This window comes from Ornithorhynchus anatinus, chromosome 15 (genome assembly GCF_004115215.2).
Source record: "Ornithorhynchus anatinus isolate Pmale09 chromosome 15, mOrnAna1.pri.v4, whole genome shotgun sequence".
In the NCBI taxonomy this organism is placed as follows: domain Eukaryota; kingdom Metazoa; phylum Chordata; class Mammalia; order Monotremata; family Ornithorhynchidae; genus Ornithorhynchus; species Ornithorhynchus anatinus.
Genome location: NC_041742.1, coordinates 5524745 through 5539407, shown reverse-complemented (window position 1 = coordinate 5539407; position 14663 = coordinate 5524745). Strand labels below are relative to the sequence as shown.

The 14663-nt window shown below is 43.8% G+C and overlaps 1 protein-coding gene across 1 annotated transcript in view; it reads left to right on the top strand.

Moving 5' to 3' along the window:
• Positions 1-5567, top strand: part of LOC100078462 (ATP-binding cassette sub-family A member 9-like) — a 54185-nt gene extending 48618 nt beyond the window's left edge. The window contains exons 28-34 of the mRNA XM_029080162.2: positions 499-574; positions 1621-1715; positions 2816-2935; positions 3183-3323; positions 4052-4131; positions 4433-4488; positions 5152-5567. Of these exons, the coding sequence (XP_028935995.1) occupies positions 499-574; positions 1621-1715; positions 2816-2935; positions 3183-3323; positions 4052-4131; positions 4433-4488; positions 5152-5250 (667 nt within the window). The 3' untranslated portion in view covers positions 5251-5567. The remainder of the gene's footprint in view (positions 1-498; positions 575-1620; positions 1716-2815; positions 2936-3182; positions 3324-4051; positions 4132-4432; positions 4489-5151) is intronic.
• Positions 5568-14663: the final 9096 nt, after the last annotated feature.

Sequence of the window (14663 nt, the reverse complement as noted above, 5' to 3'; positions counted from 1 at the left end):
GTTAGATGGAAGATAATAGGATTGGACACAGTCTGAGTCAATTGTATTGTACTTTCCCAAGTGCTCAGAACAGTGCTCTGTGCACAGTAAGCACTTGATACATACCAGTGATCTACCAACCATACAATTGGAGTAGCCTAAAGATTTTGGTGAACTTATCAGACCATCCAAATTTGCTGAATAGTTAATTCATGAGTGACCCAATCCAAGTACAGTAATCTTGTAAGCTTCTTATTTCTGTTGTGTCGTATGCTCCCAAGAGCTTAGCACAGTGCTCCGCACATAGAAAACACTCAATAAATACTGTCAATTAATTGATTTCAAGTTTCCAAGGAGCACGAGCACTTCTTCCGTGCCTCAGAGGGTTTGTCAATATGACCGGGTTGATCATTTTCACAATGAAGAGTGGCTTCTCCAAAGATATTGGCTGTCTGTTGTTCATTCACGTTTTCACCGGCCCCTGGACTGTGTGCAAACATTTCCTTTGTTCTCTTCCAGAATTTCCGAGGCCCTCGAACTGCAAGAACATCTGAAAGTTCCGGTCAAGAAACTGTCTGTGGGGATAAACCGGAAGGTGCGTCTCCTGCTCTTTGCAGTTCCTCAATCAGATGGGATTTGTGGGGCTAGTTAACTGGCTGAGGTTGGGCTCTGAGGCTTCCACAGAAGCTCAGAGTGGAATGTTGATAATAATAATAACAATAATAATTGTGGTAGTTGTTAAGGGCTTGCTAAGTGCCAGGCACTGTACTAAGCACTGGGGTAGATACAAGGTAATCGGGTTGAACACAGTCCCTGTCCCATATGGGGCTCACAGTCTTAATCCCCACTTTTCAGATGAGGGAACAGAGGCCCAGAGAAGTAAAGTGACTTGCCTTAGGTCACACAGCCGACAAGTGGTGGAATTAGGACTAGAACCCAGGTCCTTCTGACTCTCAAGCCCGTGCTTTCTCCACTAAACCAAGCTGCTTCTAGAAAGGATCTATCATGTCTACTACCAGAAAAGTAGCATTGTCTCATGGAATGAGCATGGACCTGGGTCTCAGAAGGACCTGGGTTCTAATCCCAGCACTGCCACTTGTCTGCCGTGTGACCTGGGGCAAGTCACTTCACTTCTCCATCCCTCAGTTACCTCTTCTGGAAATTGGGGAATAGGAACTTGAGCCGAATATGGGACATGGACTGTGTCCAACCTGATCATCTTGTATCTACCCAGCACTTAGTACTTTTCTTGGCACATAGTAAGCGCTAACAAATGGCACTTAAAAATGGGTCCTGATGAGCTTTTCTGCTTAGGGCCTTGCTATATAGGGAGCAGCGTAGCCTAGTGGAAAGAGCCAGGGCCTGATAGTCAGAGGATCTGGTTTCCAACCCCGGCTCCATCGGTTGCCTGTCGTGTGACCTTGGACAAGTCACTTAATTTACCTGGGCTTCCGTTTCCTCATTCTTACAATGAGGATTCATTACCTGTTCTCCTTCATACTCAGACTGTGAGCTCCATGAGGCACAGGGAGTATGTCCAATCTGATAAACTTATTTTACCCCTGCTCTTAGTACAGTGCTTGACATGTAGTAAGCACTTACCAAATGTCCTACTAATAATAATAATAATCATGATTTTAGCTGTGCTTTGCTCTGAGCATGCTGGGAAATCCCACAGTCATTCTTCTGGATGAACCGTCGATTGGAATGGACCCAAAAGGGCAGCAGCAAATGTGGTGAGTAGTCTGGAAGCAGCGTGGTTTAAATGGAAAGAGCACAGGCCTGGGAGTCTGATGTTCTGTGTTCTAATCTCAGCTCCACTACACACCTGTCTGTGACCTTGGACAAGTCATTTAACTTCTCACTGCCTCAGTTACCTCATCTAAAAAAGAAGGGAATTAAGACTGTGAGCCCTCTGTGAACTATGTCCAACACAGTTATCTTCTATCTACTCCAGCTCTTAGAACAGTGCTTTGCACATAGTAACTGCTTAATAAGTACCGTAATTTTTATTATTATTGTCTATTCCAACAGTGTGAGACTTTTTCAAAGGGACTGTCTAATAGATGTTATTGGGACTAGCCCACGCAATTGGCTATCATTAAGCAAATTTAATCTAGAGTGTGGAATCTCGAGTTACTGCCAGTTCACACTCAATTCTTTCCATGAGGGAGGCCTAAACTGACCCTGTAAGGCGTACTCTGTTTGTCCATAACACGAGTTTTGGATGGATAGAATGCCTCTGGGGAATTAGGACATGTGCTTCCGGCAAGCCTCGTCACTCTGGATAGAGCTTGATGCGAAAACATGGTCATAAGCATGTGTGTAGCATGGGTCCAGGAAAATGCACCACTGTCATGGGTTTTCTCAACACCCACACCCCTCTTATAGGGCTGTACCCAAAAATGTTAAGTTGTTTTGGTTCCTATAAATTTTCATTGACGAAATGTATTTTTCTTCCTCTGTGTCTTGATTCCTGTTTGTATATAGAATAGCATTTATCCTAAAGCTCCCCCCGATTCTTAATCCATCCTCAATCTGCTTCCAACAGAAAACTCCCCACTCAGCCCTTTCTACCCCCCCTCCGACTCCAATTCTGTAACCTGGCTGAGCTCTGCTAATTCTCCAAGCGCTTAGTACATAGTTCTGACTACAGTAAGCGCTCAAAAAATACCACTATGGGTTCCCCTGACATTAACCAGCTGAACCAAGAGTCTCTCCTTAATATCCACCCACATATATATCTGTGCCAGTTCAAATCTCTTTTTCCAAGTTAAATTTGAGTGGGTTAATTACAAGTGTGTGTTTGTCTTTTTTTTAACTGACCTGTGTGTAGGCAGATGATCCTTGCGACCTGCAAAAGCAAGGAGAATGGCGCCATCCTGTCAACTCACAACATGGCAGAGGCGGAGGCCGTGTGTGACCGGGTGGCCATCGTTGTGGCGGGACAGCTACGGTGGGTGCAGTCTCAGCCTTTCCCTCACAAAGCCAAGGTCCCAACTGTTCCTCTCTCCCCAGATGAGGGCACCTGAAGCCCAAGTGGTAACCTACAGCAATTCCTCTGAAGCTTCCACTTCACAATCAAATACAGCCAGGCTTTTAAACATCACCCTTCATGGCCAAATTTTGGAATGTTTGCCTTATGGGGACAGTACTTTTCTAACCATCTTCTTTCTGTTCTTTCCTCCCTTCTTCTACTCCAGCTTTATTGGTTCCATCCAACACCTGAAGAGCAAGTTTGGCAGAGATTACGTACTGGAAATGAAAGCGAAGCAGCCTGGTCAAATGGAGGCTCTTCACGCCGAGATTCTTAGGCTCTTTCCCCAAGCGGTCCGGAAGGAGAGGTAAACCGTCACTTAGTCCATTGATCGATGGTATTTACTGAGCACTTATTCTGTGCAAAGCACTGTACTAAGCACACTGTACTAAGCAGAATACGATACAACAGAGTCGGTAGACCCATTTCATGCCCATAGGGAGCATGTCTGGAGCGGGGAGACAGAGATTAATATAAATATATGAATTACGTGATACATTCATAAGTGCTTGGGGGCTGAAGGTGGGGTGAAGAAAGAGTACAGATCCAGGAGCCAAGGGTGAGGCAGGCAGGAGGGGAAGTAAGGGAAATGAAGGCTTAGTCGAGAAAGGCTTTCTGGAGGAAGGGGCATTTTGATAAGGTTTTTAATAAGGCCATATCATAGATAGCCATGGTGTTACCCTAGAGTTTGGGATGGGAACCAGTGAGAATTAAACTTCAGGTTGACCCATGTATCCTGGTTTAAAGGTGGGCTTGAGAGTCATCACTTCAGCCAATTAATATCTCAGTTGAATTCACTGGTCTTCAAGGACAGTGCTATCCAAAAGAAAGGGCTCCATGTCTGTGTATATGGGGCAGGGTATTCTGGGATTTGTATTTGCACACACTGCAAGTCCCCTTCCCTCTATCACACACACACACACATTCCATCACGAGGCCATTGCACTCAGTAGGCTCTGAATAAATAACGCCTTTTTTTTTTTACTGCATTTAAGTCAATTGATCTATTGACCTCACCCTTCATTCCCCGCACAGGTATTCCTCGCTGATTGTCTACAAATTACCCATGAACGATGTATGCCCTCTCTCATCGGCCTTTTTGAAACTGGAGGAAGGTAAGAGTGACTTCCTCCAAAGTCGAGATCTAGCTAAGAGGGAAACTCAAATTCATGCTTCAGGTGGATTGAAAGTGACACGTGCAGACTGAAATGATGTAGCAAGCCAGTTACCTGGGAGTTTTGCCTAGTAATAGAAAAAGGCAACTCTTAACCGAAGAGTTGTAGACATTGTTGTGGAATGAGAGGGCATCAGTAAAGGTCCGAGCTCAATTTGGATCGCCTATTGCCATCCAGTGCTGAACTTGCATTTAAAAAAGGTAAAGATCTGAAGGTCTGCCATGTGCCATTTTCTTTGCAGTGAAACAAGGCTTCGACCTGGAGAATTACAGCCTTTCTCAGTCTACATTAGAACAGGTACGTCATTATAAACGACTAAAATCCTTCCCTTCATCCCCAGAGCAAATGTTAAATTCTGATGTCATAGTGAGAGTATCAAACCACTGTTTTCTTATGGCAGCAAAAGAGATTGAGCATCATTTACGATATAAGAACATTCACACAGTGTAATTGAATATTTTAGAAAAGTTTGTCCACTTGAATCCAAATGAAGCTTCCTAGATTTTTGCCCATTGAACTCCCTCTCCAGGTTGGGGGAAAATAGATTGTCGACTCCTTGAGGGCAGAAACCTTAAGTGCTTAGTACAGTGCTCTGCAATGAGTAAGCACTCCATAAATACAGTTCATCATTGATAGATAATAAAGGATCTACTCCCGAACACTGCCTTGGGGAATTGGAATCAGTATCTTAGCCTGATTGAGATGCAACTGATTGATTATCCTCAGGCAAAAGATAAAATGGAAAGAATTGGAATAAAAATATTATTTGCTTACTAGTGAAGGGAATTGCTTCAGATGATAGCTTAACCATTTGCTATCCCCAAGAAGAAGACGTCTGTAACAGATTTGGTGGCTGATTTGCACTGTTAATTTGCCAGCAATGTTGTTTCCTTAGTCCCCAGCTCTCGTGGACTAGGGGAAAAACTTGATTTTCTTTCTCCTTCACTGTTTGCATATCAGGTATTCTTAGAACTCACAATGGAACAGGACCCAGGAGACTTTGACGAGGAATTGGAACCTACAGTAAAGTGGAAGCTCCTTCCCTCAGAAGACCCTTAGAGCCTAACTCTCTTCTTCTCTAATTTACATAGTGGTTCAGTACATTAACAGTAATTATACTTGTAAACGGTCTCAAAGAAAACAATAGCATCATGAAATCTATTTTATATTTTTACCAAAGGATGGATCATATTTATCACAATAAGATAGACCCTGAGATAAGTGCTTTTTTTCTGTTGGCTGGAGTGAAAGGAGCCATCAGGACAGTAAGAGAAGAGGTATAGAGGTTGGAGTGATCCTTTGCATTTTAAATACCATCCTGGCTATATATTCTGCATGAAATGAAGCCAATAAAATACCAATATAATGGACTTTCATACTTGTAGCAGCCTCATTTCCATTTGATCCTCCTGGCCAATTTTTCTCTTTCCTCATCACAACCCTAGTTTCAGCTGATACCCATAATGGATGGAGGAAAGGTGGGTTGGGATTGGTGATGGCGTATAGTGAATATCCACTGGGTGCCATGCCCTATTCTAAGAAATTGGGGAAGTCCTGAGAGCAGTCGTACCGAGGAAAAAAATAAAAATAAACAGCAGGAAGAGAACTTGATATCTGTGTCCTGTCCCAGAAGCTGGACTCAGAGAAGGTGGAAAGGAAAACCTACAAAATAATTTGAGCTTATTTCTCCCATCCTCCTTTTTCTTGTATCTTCTACTTTTCATTATACATAGTGAAAGAAATTAAAGAAACCCCGTACAGTGTACGATGGGTCTCGAAGTTGTTAATTAGCAAAAACAGTGCTGGTTAATCTCTTAGATGATAAATCATACTCCCGTTCAGTCACTCAGTGGTACTTATTGAGAACTTGACTGTGTGGAGAGTGCTGTTCTAAGTGCTTGAGCGAATACAATAAAGTAGACACCACTCCTTTCCTGTTGGACTCCATGATCCTTTCAGGGAACATGATTATTGTTATACTGTACTCTCCCAAGCACTTAGTACAAAGCTTTGCACACAGTAAACGCCCAATAAATATGAATGAATAAATAAATTAACATGGATAAACAAAACCGAGGTCATTTCAGGGGCTTTGAATAGAATCCATGTTACTTAGCAAAAGCTGGGAAACACCAAATCTGAAATTCCTAATTTAGATGACAAATGTTACTAGTAATCATTAGATGATAAAATGAATTGGTTTCTTCCAGCCACTTGTCTGCTGTGTGACCTTGGGTAAATCACTTATCTTCTCTGGGCCTCAGTTACCTCGTGTAAAATGGGGATTAAGACTGTGAGCCCCATGTGGGATAGGGTTTGGGTCCAACCTGATTACCTTGGATCTACCCCAGTGCTTAGAACAGTGCTTAGCATGTAGTAAGTGCTTAACAAATACCATGATTATTATAGTTATTATTTTTACCTATATTAAGAACTTTGCCATTTGGAAGGTAGGCCAAATGGGATGGGCTATCAGTCTTTCCAGACTTTAGAGGGCACCAAATGCCACTCTGGAAGAATGAGTACATATCTCAAACAGTGTACCTACCTCCCAGATGTTTTCAGAGAAAAGAGAAGCCTAGTTGGAGAAGAAATGGTAGATTCATTCATTCAATCATATTTATTGAGCACTTAGTGTGTGCAGAGCACTGTACTAAGCGCTTGGAAAGAACAGATTGAGTTGAAGTAGCACATTGGGTCCAATCTGAGGTTAAATGGAATTGCTGATTGTGCTGAAACCTGGGGGTTTAGACTGATTTTGGAGTTTGTCAGCCCTGGGGCTCAGTCCATACAGGCAAAGTGGATGGTAGCCCCCCTAATTTTTCTGAGCTCAACTTTCAGATTTGCCTGCCCTGGTATCTGACTAAACCTCAGATCCAGGAGGCTTGTTCAGCCAGGGCCCAACGTACCCAAAATGGCATCTTTCTGATATAGGAGCTTTTTGGAGCCTGTTCCCTCCAACTCTTCTTCCTGCCCTCTAAAATCCCTACCCTGTTTTTCACCCCCACTCTGAAAACTTAAAAGTTGACATCATATCATATTGTCCAGGAGATGGATCATTTTAGTGAGGTTTGTTAAGCACGTAGTAAGTTTCAAGCACTGTTCTAAGCTCTGGGTAGATACAAGTTACTTAAGTCAGACACAGCCCCTGTCCCACATGTTGCTCACAGTCTAGGAAGGAAGGACAACAGGTATTGAATCCCTATTTTTCAGTTGAGGAAGCAGGCACAGAGAAGTTAGGTGACGTGCCGAGGGTCACACAGCAGGCAAATGATGGAGCCTTAATCAGACCTCAGGGTCCCGGGCTCCAGGCCTGGGCTTTAACCATTAGGTCTCCCTGCTTTTCTAAAATCATAGGAACAGTCCACTGCCGTAGTTCTGAGAGAAATCAATCAGTCAGTCAGTGGTATTTATTGAGTGTTTACTGTGTGCAGAACACTATACTAAGCATTGAGGAAAGTACGAATACTAGAATGTTGGTTGATGCAGTCCCTGACCACAAGGAGCTGCTTCGGCTAAGGAGACAAGTGAAGAAGAAGTGGAAAGGAGAGAAGAGAAGGCTGGATCTCGAAGAGAGCGTAATGGACCATATACAGGTCTTTTTTATTTTTAAAATGTAACAGTTACCAGGAGGAATTCCTTCACCCTGAGGGCTCCAAGGGTGTTTTTCTGTTACTTCCCAAGGAATCAAATCGGCATCCTGAAAATAAATGTGCTATCAATTGATTGGGTTGGGTGTGAAGTCAGAGACTAATTGGATTCATACTTCCTAGGGCCAGCACAAGAATATTGGAACCATTTAATTATTCATTCGGAAGTTGAAGTCATTGTCCTCTGAGATCTTGAAACGGGATGCCAAAAGTGGGTGGATATGAGCGTATGGATAGAGTGGCTATCTTTGAATGGGCAATGGATAAATGTCTGGCCTGTTGGTCTTGCTGGCTTGACCTGTTTATGTTTTTTTTTCTTTCATAAAAGGAGATGAGAAAACCACCACTGCCACTGGGTTGTTTTGAGGGCTTTAAATAATGTAATGTATTCAAATAATAATAATAATAATAATGTTGGTATTTGTTAAGCGCTTACTATGTGCCGAGCACTGTTCTAAGCGCTGGGGGAGATACAGGGTAATCAGGTTGTCCCACGTGAGGCTCACAGTTAATCCCCATTTTACAGATGAGGAAACTGAGGCACAGAGAAGTTAAGTGACTTGCCCACAGTCACACAGCTGACAAGTGGCAGAGCCGGGAGTCGAACTCATGACCTCTGACTCCGAAGCCCAGGCTCTTTTCCACTGAGCCACGCTGCTTCCCGTGGCTTCAAAGCAGTCAGGTGACCATACTGACTTAGAAGAAAGCTGTCAGGACATCCCATTCCAAGCCTGAACGTCAGTTCTTTCCCTCTCAGGAACTGGGAGTAATAATAATAATAATGCTATTTGTTAAGTACTTACTGGGTGCCAGGCACTGTACTAAGTGCTGGGTGGGGAGGGGTAGGCAGAGTTTATTGAAGTCCCAGAGTGCTAATAAGCCAAAAAATGAGCACATCCCATTTCAGACGTGAATGTGAACTGAGAGACCTTGGACAAGTCACTTGACTTCCCTGTGACTCAGTTTCCTCACCTGTAAAATGGAGATTACCCTACCTGTTTCCCCCAAACTTAAACTGTGAGCCCTGTGTGGGACAGGAATTGGCTCCAATTTGGGGTCTAGTCCCAGCTCCACTGCTTGTCTGCTGTGTGTCCTTGGACAAGTCACTTATCTGTGCCTCAGTTCTACTTCATCTGTAGAATGGGAATTAAGACTATGAACCCTAGGGGGACAGAGACTTTGCCCAACCTGATTTTCTGGTATCTACCCCAGTACTTAAGACAAAGCCTGGCACATAGAAAGCGGTTGACAAATACCATAAAAAAATCTTCCTATACTGTATCTACTTCCGTGCTTAGTACATTGTTTGGAACATGTATAAGTGCTTAACAAGTAACACAATTATTCACCATCACCATTATTATCATTATTATTATTACCCAAGCTTCTAGAGTCAACAAGAAAAGAAGTGAGTTTAATTAATGAATTATCCAGGGTACTCCCAACTCTGGAATATTTTAGTAGTTTTACAAAATTATTTGCAGCTGCCACCCAAAATCTGGAACTGTGGTTTAAGCAGGGTGCAGGATTAATAATAATTATAACAATTATGTTGCTTGTTCAGCACTTACTATGTCCGAAACACTGTTCTAAGCACTGGGATAGATACAAGTTAATCACTTGGACATAGTCCCTGTCTCACATGGGGCTCACACTTATTCCCATTTACACTTGAGGTAACTGAGGCACAGAGAAGATTGCCCAAGGTCACAGAGAAGACATGTAGTGGGGCCAGGATTAGAACACAAGTCCTTCTGACTCCCAGGCCCATGCTCTGGTCCACTAAGCCACGCTGCTTCTCAAACAAAGAGAAGGCCTAGCCTGAAAAAGTATTGAGGGAGAAACGAGTCAACAAGGTACGGTCATGTTAATAGACTTACCTTTGCCCGGCTCCACCAGTGAAACTCAGCCACAAACATTTACACAAGTTCTCCAAACACACACGCGTCACGGTTACATTACCCTTTTACCAGCAATTCGGACCACTGGCATCTGAGGACACAGGTCACCGGTCTTTACAAAGTCAACAGGCTTGGTGACGGAGGAAGTTGGTGAAGTTGCCCCAAGTGATATGTTATCTTTGAAAAGTCCTAGAGTACCATGACTGGTCACCGGGTGCCAGACTGGGTCAGTCAGTACTGTCATCCTAGATCATGAATCCTGCCAAGTGGGAATGGGTAAGGCTATGAACCCAGTACATGGGAGAGTAATTTTAGAACAGAAGCAAGGGATACATCCCATGCCTACAAGAAGCTTACATTCTAACAGCAACAGGGATGTGGGAATAGTGTAGTGTGATGTTTATAATGACTATGGTATTTAAGAGCTTACTGTGATTCAAGCACTATTATATGTGCTATGAACTGGTTGGTTCCTCTCTTCTCTTCCCCGGAACCCAGGTCCTTTGGGGTTTGCTCAGCCCGCCAATCGACCTTGCCCTCCTTCTGCCCCCCACCTGCTGTGTTCTGGGTGACTAATCTTTGCCTTTGCTTGAGTCAGTGTATGTCTCCCAGGGCAGAGGTCAAGTTGTTAGAGCAGCTAGATTTAAGTCTGAGTCAATGAACCAGAGCCCTTCTGTGTAAAAACACACTTGGAAAATGGAGAAAGGAAGAGAAGACTGTCCAGGTGAATCTTTAAGACCAAGCGTTCCTATTGATCATCCAAATGAGAATACCATCCCCAGTAAACACCACCAATTTGTAGCCCTTTGAGGTAATTATTGTTTCCACATCTGGCTAAAGGAATGGTTGCATGACGAGCACCAAAGTCTTAAGAAAATCCCAGCAGGAGGTGGATTTGAATGAATCAATCAGTGGTATTTATTGAGCACTTACTGTGTACGGAGCTGAGAATACAGCATGACCTAATGGGCAGACCGTAAGCCTGGGTGCCAGAAGGACCTGAGTTCTAGTCCTGGCTCTTCTACTTTTTTGCCATTGTGACATTGGACAAGTCTCATAACTTCTCTGGGCCTCACTTACCTTATCTGTAAAATGGTGATTATGACTGTGAGCCTCACATGGGACAGGGACTGTGTCCTATCTGATTGGCTTATATCTACCCCAGTGCTTATTACAGTGCCTGACATAGTAAACATTTAACAAATAGGAGAAGCAGCATGGCTAAGTAGATGAAGCACAGGCCTGGGAGTCAGAATCCTCCACTTGTCTGCTTGGGACCTTAGGCAAGTCATTTCAATTTTCTGGGCCTCATTTCTCACCTGAATAATGGATTTTGAGACAGTGAGCCCCTTGTGGGATGGGTACTATGTCCAACTTGATTAGCTTATATCCACCCCAGTGCTTAGTACAGTGCCTGTCACATAGTAAGCGCTTAACAAATATCATGATGATCAATATAGTATCTAACTTGTATCTACCCTGGTGCTCACAACAGTGATCCAGGAATCTTGTCATGTTTCTTTTTAAAGCTGCACGTATAAAGATTATTGAGGTTAAGGATGGGAAAATAACCCGTTAGCACTTAAAACAGTTCTTGGCAGGTAGTAAGCACTTAATAAATACCATAAGAAAATAGTAAAGGCCAGCCCTTCAGAAGGGGCTTTCTGAAATGTATTCTTTCCCTTATGGAAGCAAAGTAAGAGGAAAGGGAAATTTATTAGAAATCTTCTAATGTGGATGGGAATAGCTCTTGGCCAAAAAGCCACATTCTTGTTATACTGAGATTTGTCAGGGGAATAGCAGTTGTTTAAAAGCAGTTTCTCCTGTCCCCCACCCAATTAAAACACTTCCTTTCAAAAGCCTACCTAAAAGACTTTGAAAGACTGGGCAAGGGTTATTTAATGAAAAAGGGTTTCAAATTACTGTTAAGTTTTCAACAGATGTTCCTCTGGATTTACTCATTCTCAAATGTGAGTGGAAAAGATAACAAAGAGGAAAACATGTACACTCCGCTCCTCTAGCACCAGTTTACTCACTGTGTTTTCATCTCGTCTATCTCACCACCGACCCTTTTCCCACCTCTTCCCCTCAGCCTGAAACTCCCTCCATGTTCCCCATATGCCTGACCACCGCTTTCTCCACCTTCAAAGCGTTATTAAGATCACATCTCCTCCAAGAGGCCTTCCCTGATTAAGCCCTCTTTTCCACAGCTCACTCTCCCTTCTGTGTCCACTAGTCACTCGAACCTGTGACCTCTGGACCTTTGATATTCACCCCATCCCTAACCCCACAGCCCTTATGTACGTATTTTTAGAGTATGCAGTATAAATTGTGTATTCATATTATTCATGTATGCTCATTATGGGCAGGGAACTTGTCTACTAATTCTATTGTATCATGCTCTCCCAAGGACTTATTACAGTGCTTTGCACAAAGTAAGATCTCAATAAATGCCATCTATCGATTGATTGCTTCATATCCAGTAAGCTCTCAGTAAAAAACGTTCAATGATTCACAAACATGAGACACTCAATTTACAACCTCTCATTTCATTCTCCCTCACTCAAGTTGTTTTGTTTGCCTCCTCCCTGTTGAAGGCCACTGCAAAGACACAAAGACAATAGAACTATTGTCCAATAGAACTATTACACTTGATCTCTGCACTTTAGACATCTCTGCTGTTCTTCCTGGTTACCTTCCCATGAAGTGCATGGAACCTCTTTGCCCGCGTCTTATCATTCACAATCTGATTCCCTTCATTTTAATTGGTGCTCTCAGTTGTCATCAGCGTAACAGCCTGAGCAATTCTTATATATCACTGGGGTTCTGACGCTCACGTCCTTTTCTCGCTCACATCCTAATCTCACCGTTGCTTTGGCTCAGTGGTAGCAGTGTAGCAGTGGCTCATTCTGGGAGGCTACGGCTAATCAGTGGGCCAGGAGGTTACAAGTTGATCTCAGCCCCCTATCTTCCCAGCCCCGTAGGGTGAGATGGGTCTGACCTCCCGGGACCATCGGTTTTCCTGTGGACATAGAATGGGAGTTTGGGCAGGCCCTGCAATTTGAGGACTGTCCCACCCAAATCAGGATGTCTCATCCTGTTGCTTATACAAAGACCCAATCTCATGAGAATAATTCCATGTTTTCATTATCTCATTACTTGTGTTCCCACTTCCTCTCCCTTCCTCCTCTCCTCTTTCTTCCTCTCTCTGCCCCATGGCTCCCATCTTTTTTTCACCGTTTTTCCCATTCCATCTCTCCACCCTCCTTCTTGGCACTAATTCTATGGTGAGTGAATTTTTTCCCAGTTTCCCAATTGAATGGATTGTTCCATGCAGGTGTTGCTGATGAGTCCCTCAGGAGAAGAGAGGCCTGGATTTTTCTGGTACTTTTCCTCAGGAGGAACGCCCTCTCTCCAAACCTCAGAGAGAACATCTGGAGAAATATACAGCTGTGAAAAGGATGAGGAAAGAAGATGCTACATGCTATCTCCATCATGCAGCATTTTTTTTATTATTATTAATATGGTACTTGTTAAGTGCTTACTATGTGCCAAGGACTGTTCTAAGCCCTGTGGTAGATACAAGTTAACCAGGTGGGACACAGTCCCTGTCCCACAAGAAGTTCACACTCTTATTCCCCCTTTTACAGCTGAGGTAATAGGTACAGAGAAGTCAAGTGATTTGCCCAGGTCATGCAGCAGTCATGCACCTGATCCGGGATTAGAACCCAGGTCCTTCTGAATCCCAGGCCCATGCTCTATCCACTTAGCCAGGCTGCTTCTTGGTACCAAGGAAAAGACAATTCCAGGTCTCAGAGGTGTTCCACCCCCTTAAACTATGGGTCAGGATCAGTGTTTGGTCTGATGACCGTGGAACTACCACAGTGTTTAGCACAGAGTAAGTGCTTTAACAAGTACCACAATTATTACTATTATTATTAAAATGAAGTTTGGGAGGCAGACTTAGTTATTTACAGAGCAGAGGAAGCCTGGCCCTCTAAATACGAGGAGTTCGATGAGGGGTCGGTCCTTTTCTAAACATCTTCTTTCTGTCCTTTTCACCTACTTCTACTCCAGCTGTAACGGCTTTATCCAGAATCCTAAGAGCAGGTTCAGTAGAAGTGACATCTTGAAAATGAAGGCAAAGGAGGCTGATCAATTGGAGTCCCTTCACATTGAGATTCTTTGGCTCTTTTCCCAGACGGCCCCACGGGAGAGGTAACCTTCAATAGCCACAGTGTTGCCACACAGCTTGAGGTGGCAGCCTCATTTCTGTTGGTGGCCAGATGAGCTTTGAGGTCGGCTCTCGGCTGCTAATAAGGCCGTACCCTAAAGGGATATGACCACTTCCTGCTACATCCAGACCGAAGGCCAACTGGCCACCCAGGAGCTGGTTGACCTATCCCTCTCTGCAGTCTGCAAGGATGGTTATGTGGTGATGTGGATGGATCAGACTAGAGGACAATCCCTAAGGCCATCATTGCCTCTCCCCTCATCCTCTCCCACCCCTTCCCTACCCCCAGCCAGCTCGAAGCATACAAGGATGGTTTGTCGATTCTCTGGGGTCAAAAAAATTGTTGCAGGAGCTAACAGAAAGGGGATTGAAAGTGTCAGGAATCTGATTGAAATCAAAGGAGAAGCAGCAGGGTTTGATGCCCCATAACTCTGTAGTTCTATAATAATTTGCCAAGCACTGGACTAAGCACTAGGATAGATAAAATTGCGTGGCTCAGTGGAAAGTGAACGGGCTTTGGAGTCAGAGGTCATGGGTTCAAATCCCAGCTCGGCCACTTGTCAGCTGTGTGACTTTGGGCAAGTCACTTAACTTCTCGGTGCCTCAGTTACCTCATCTGTAAAATGGGGATTAAGACTGTGAGCCCCAGGTGGGACAACCTGATTCCCCTGTGGCTACCCCAGCGCT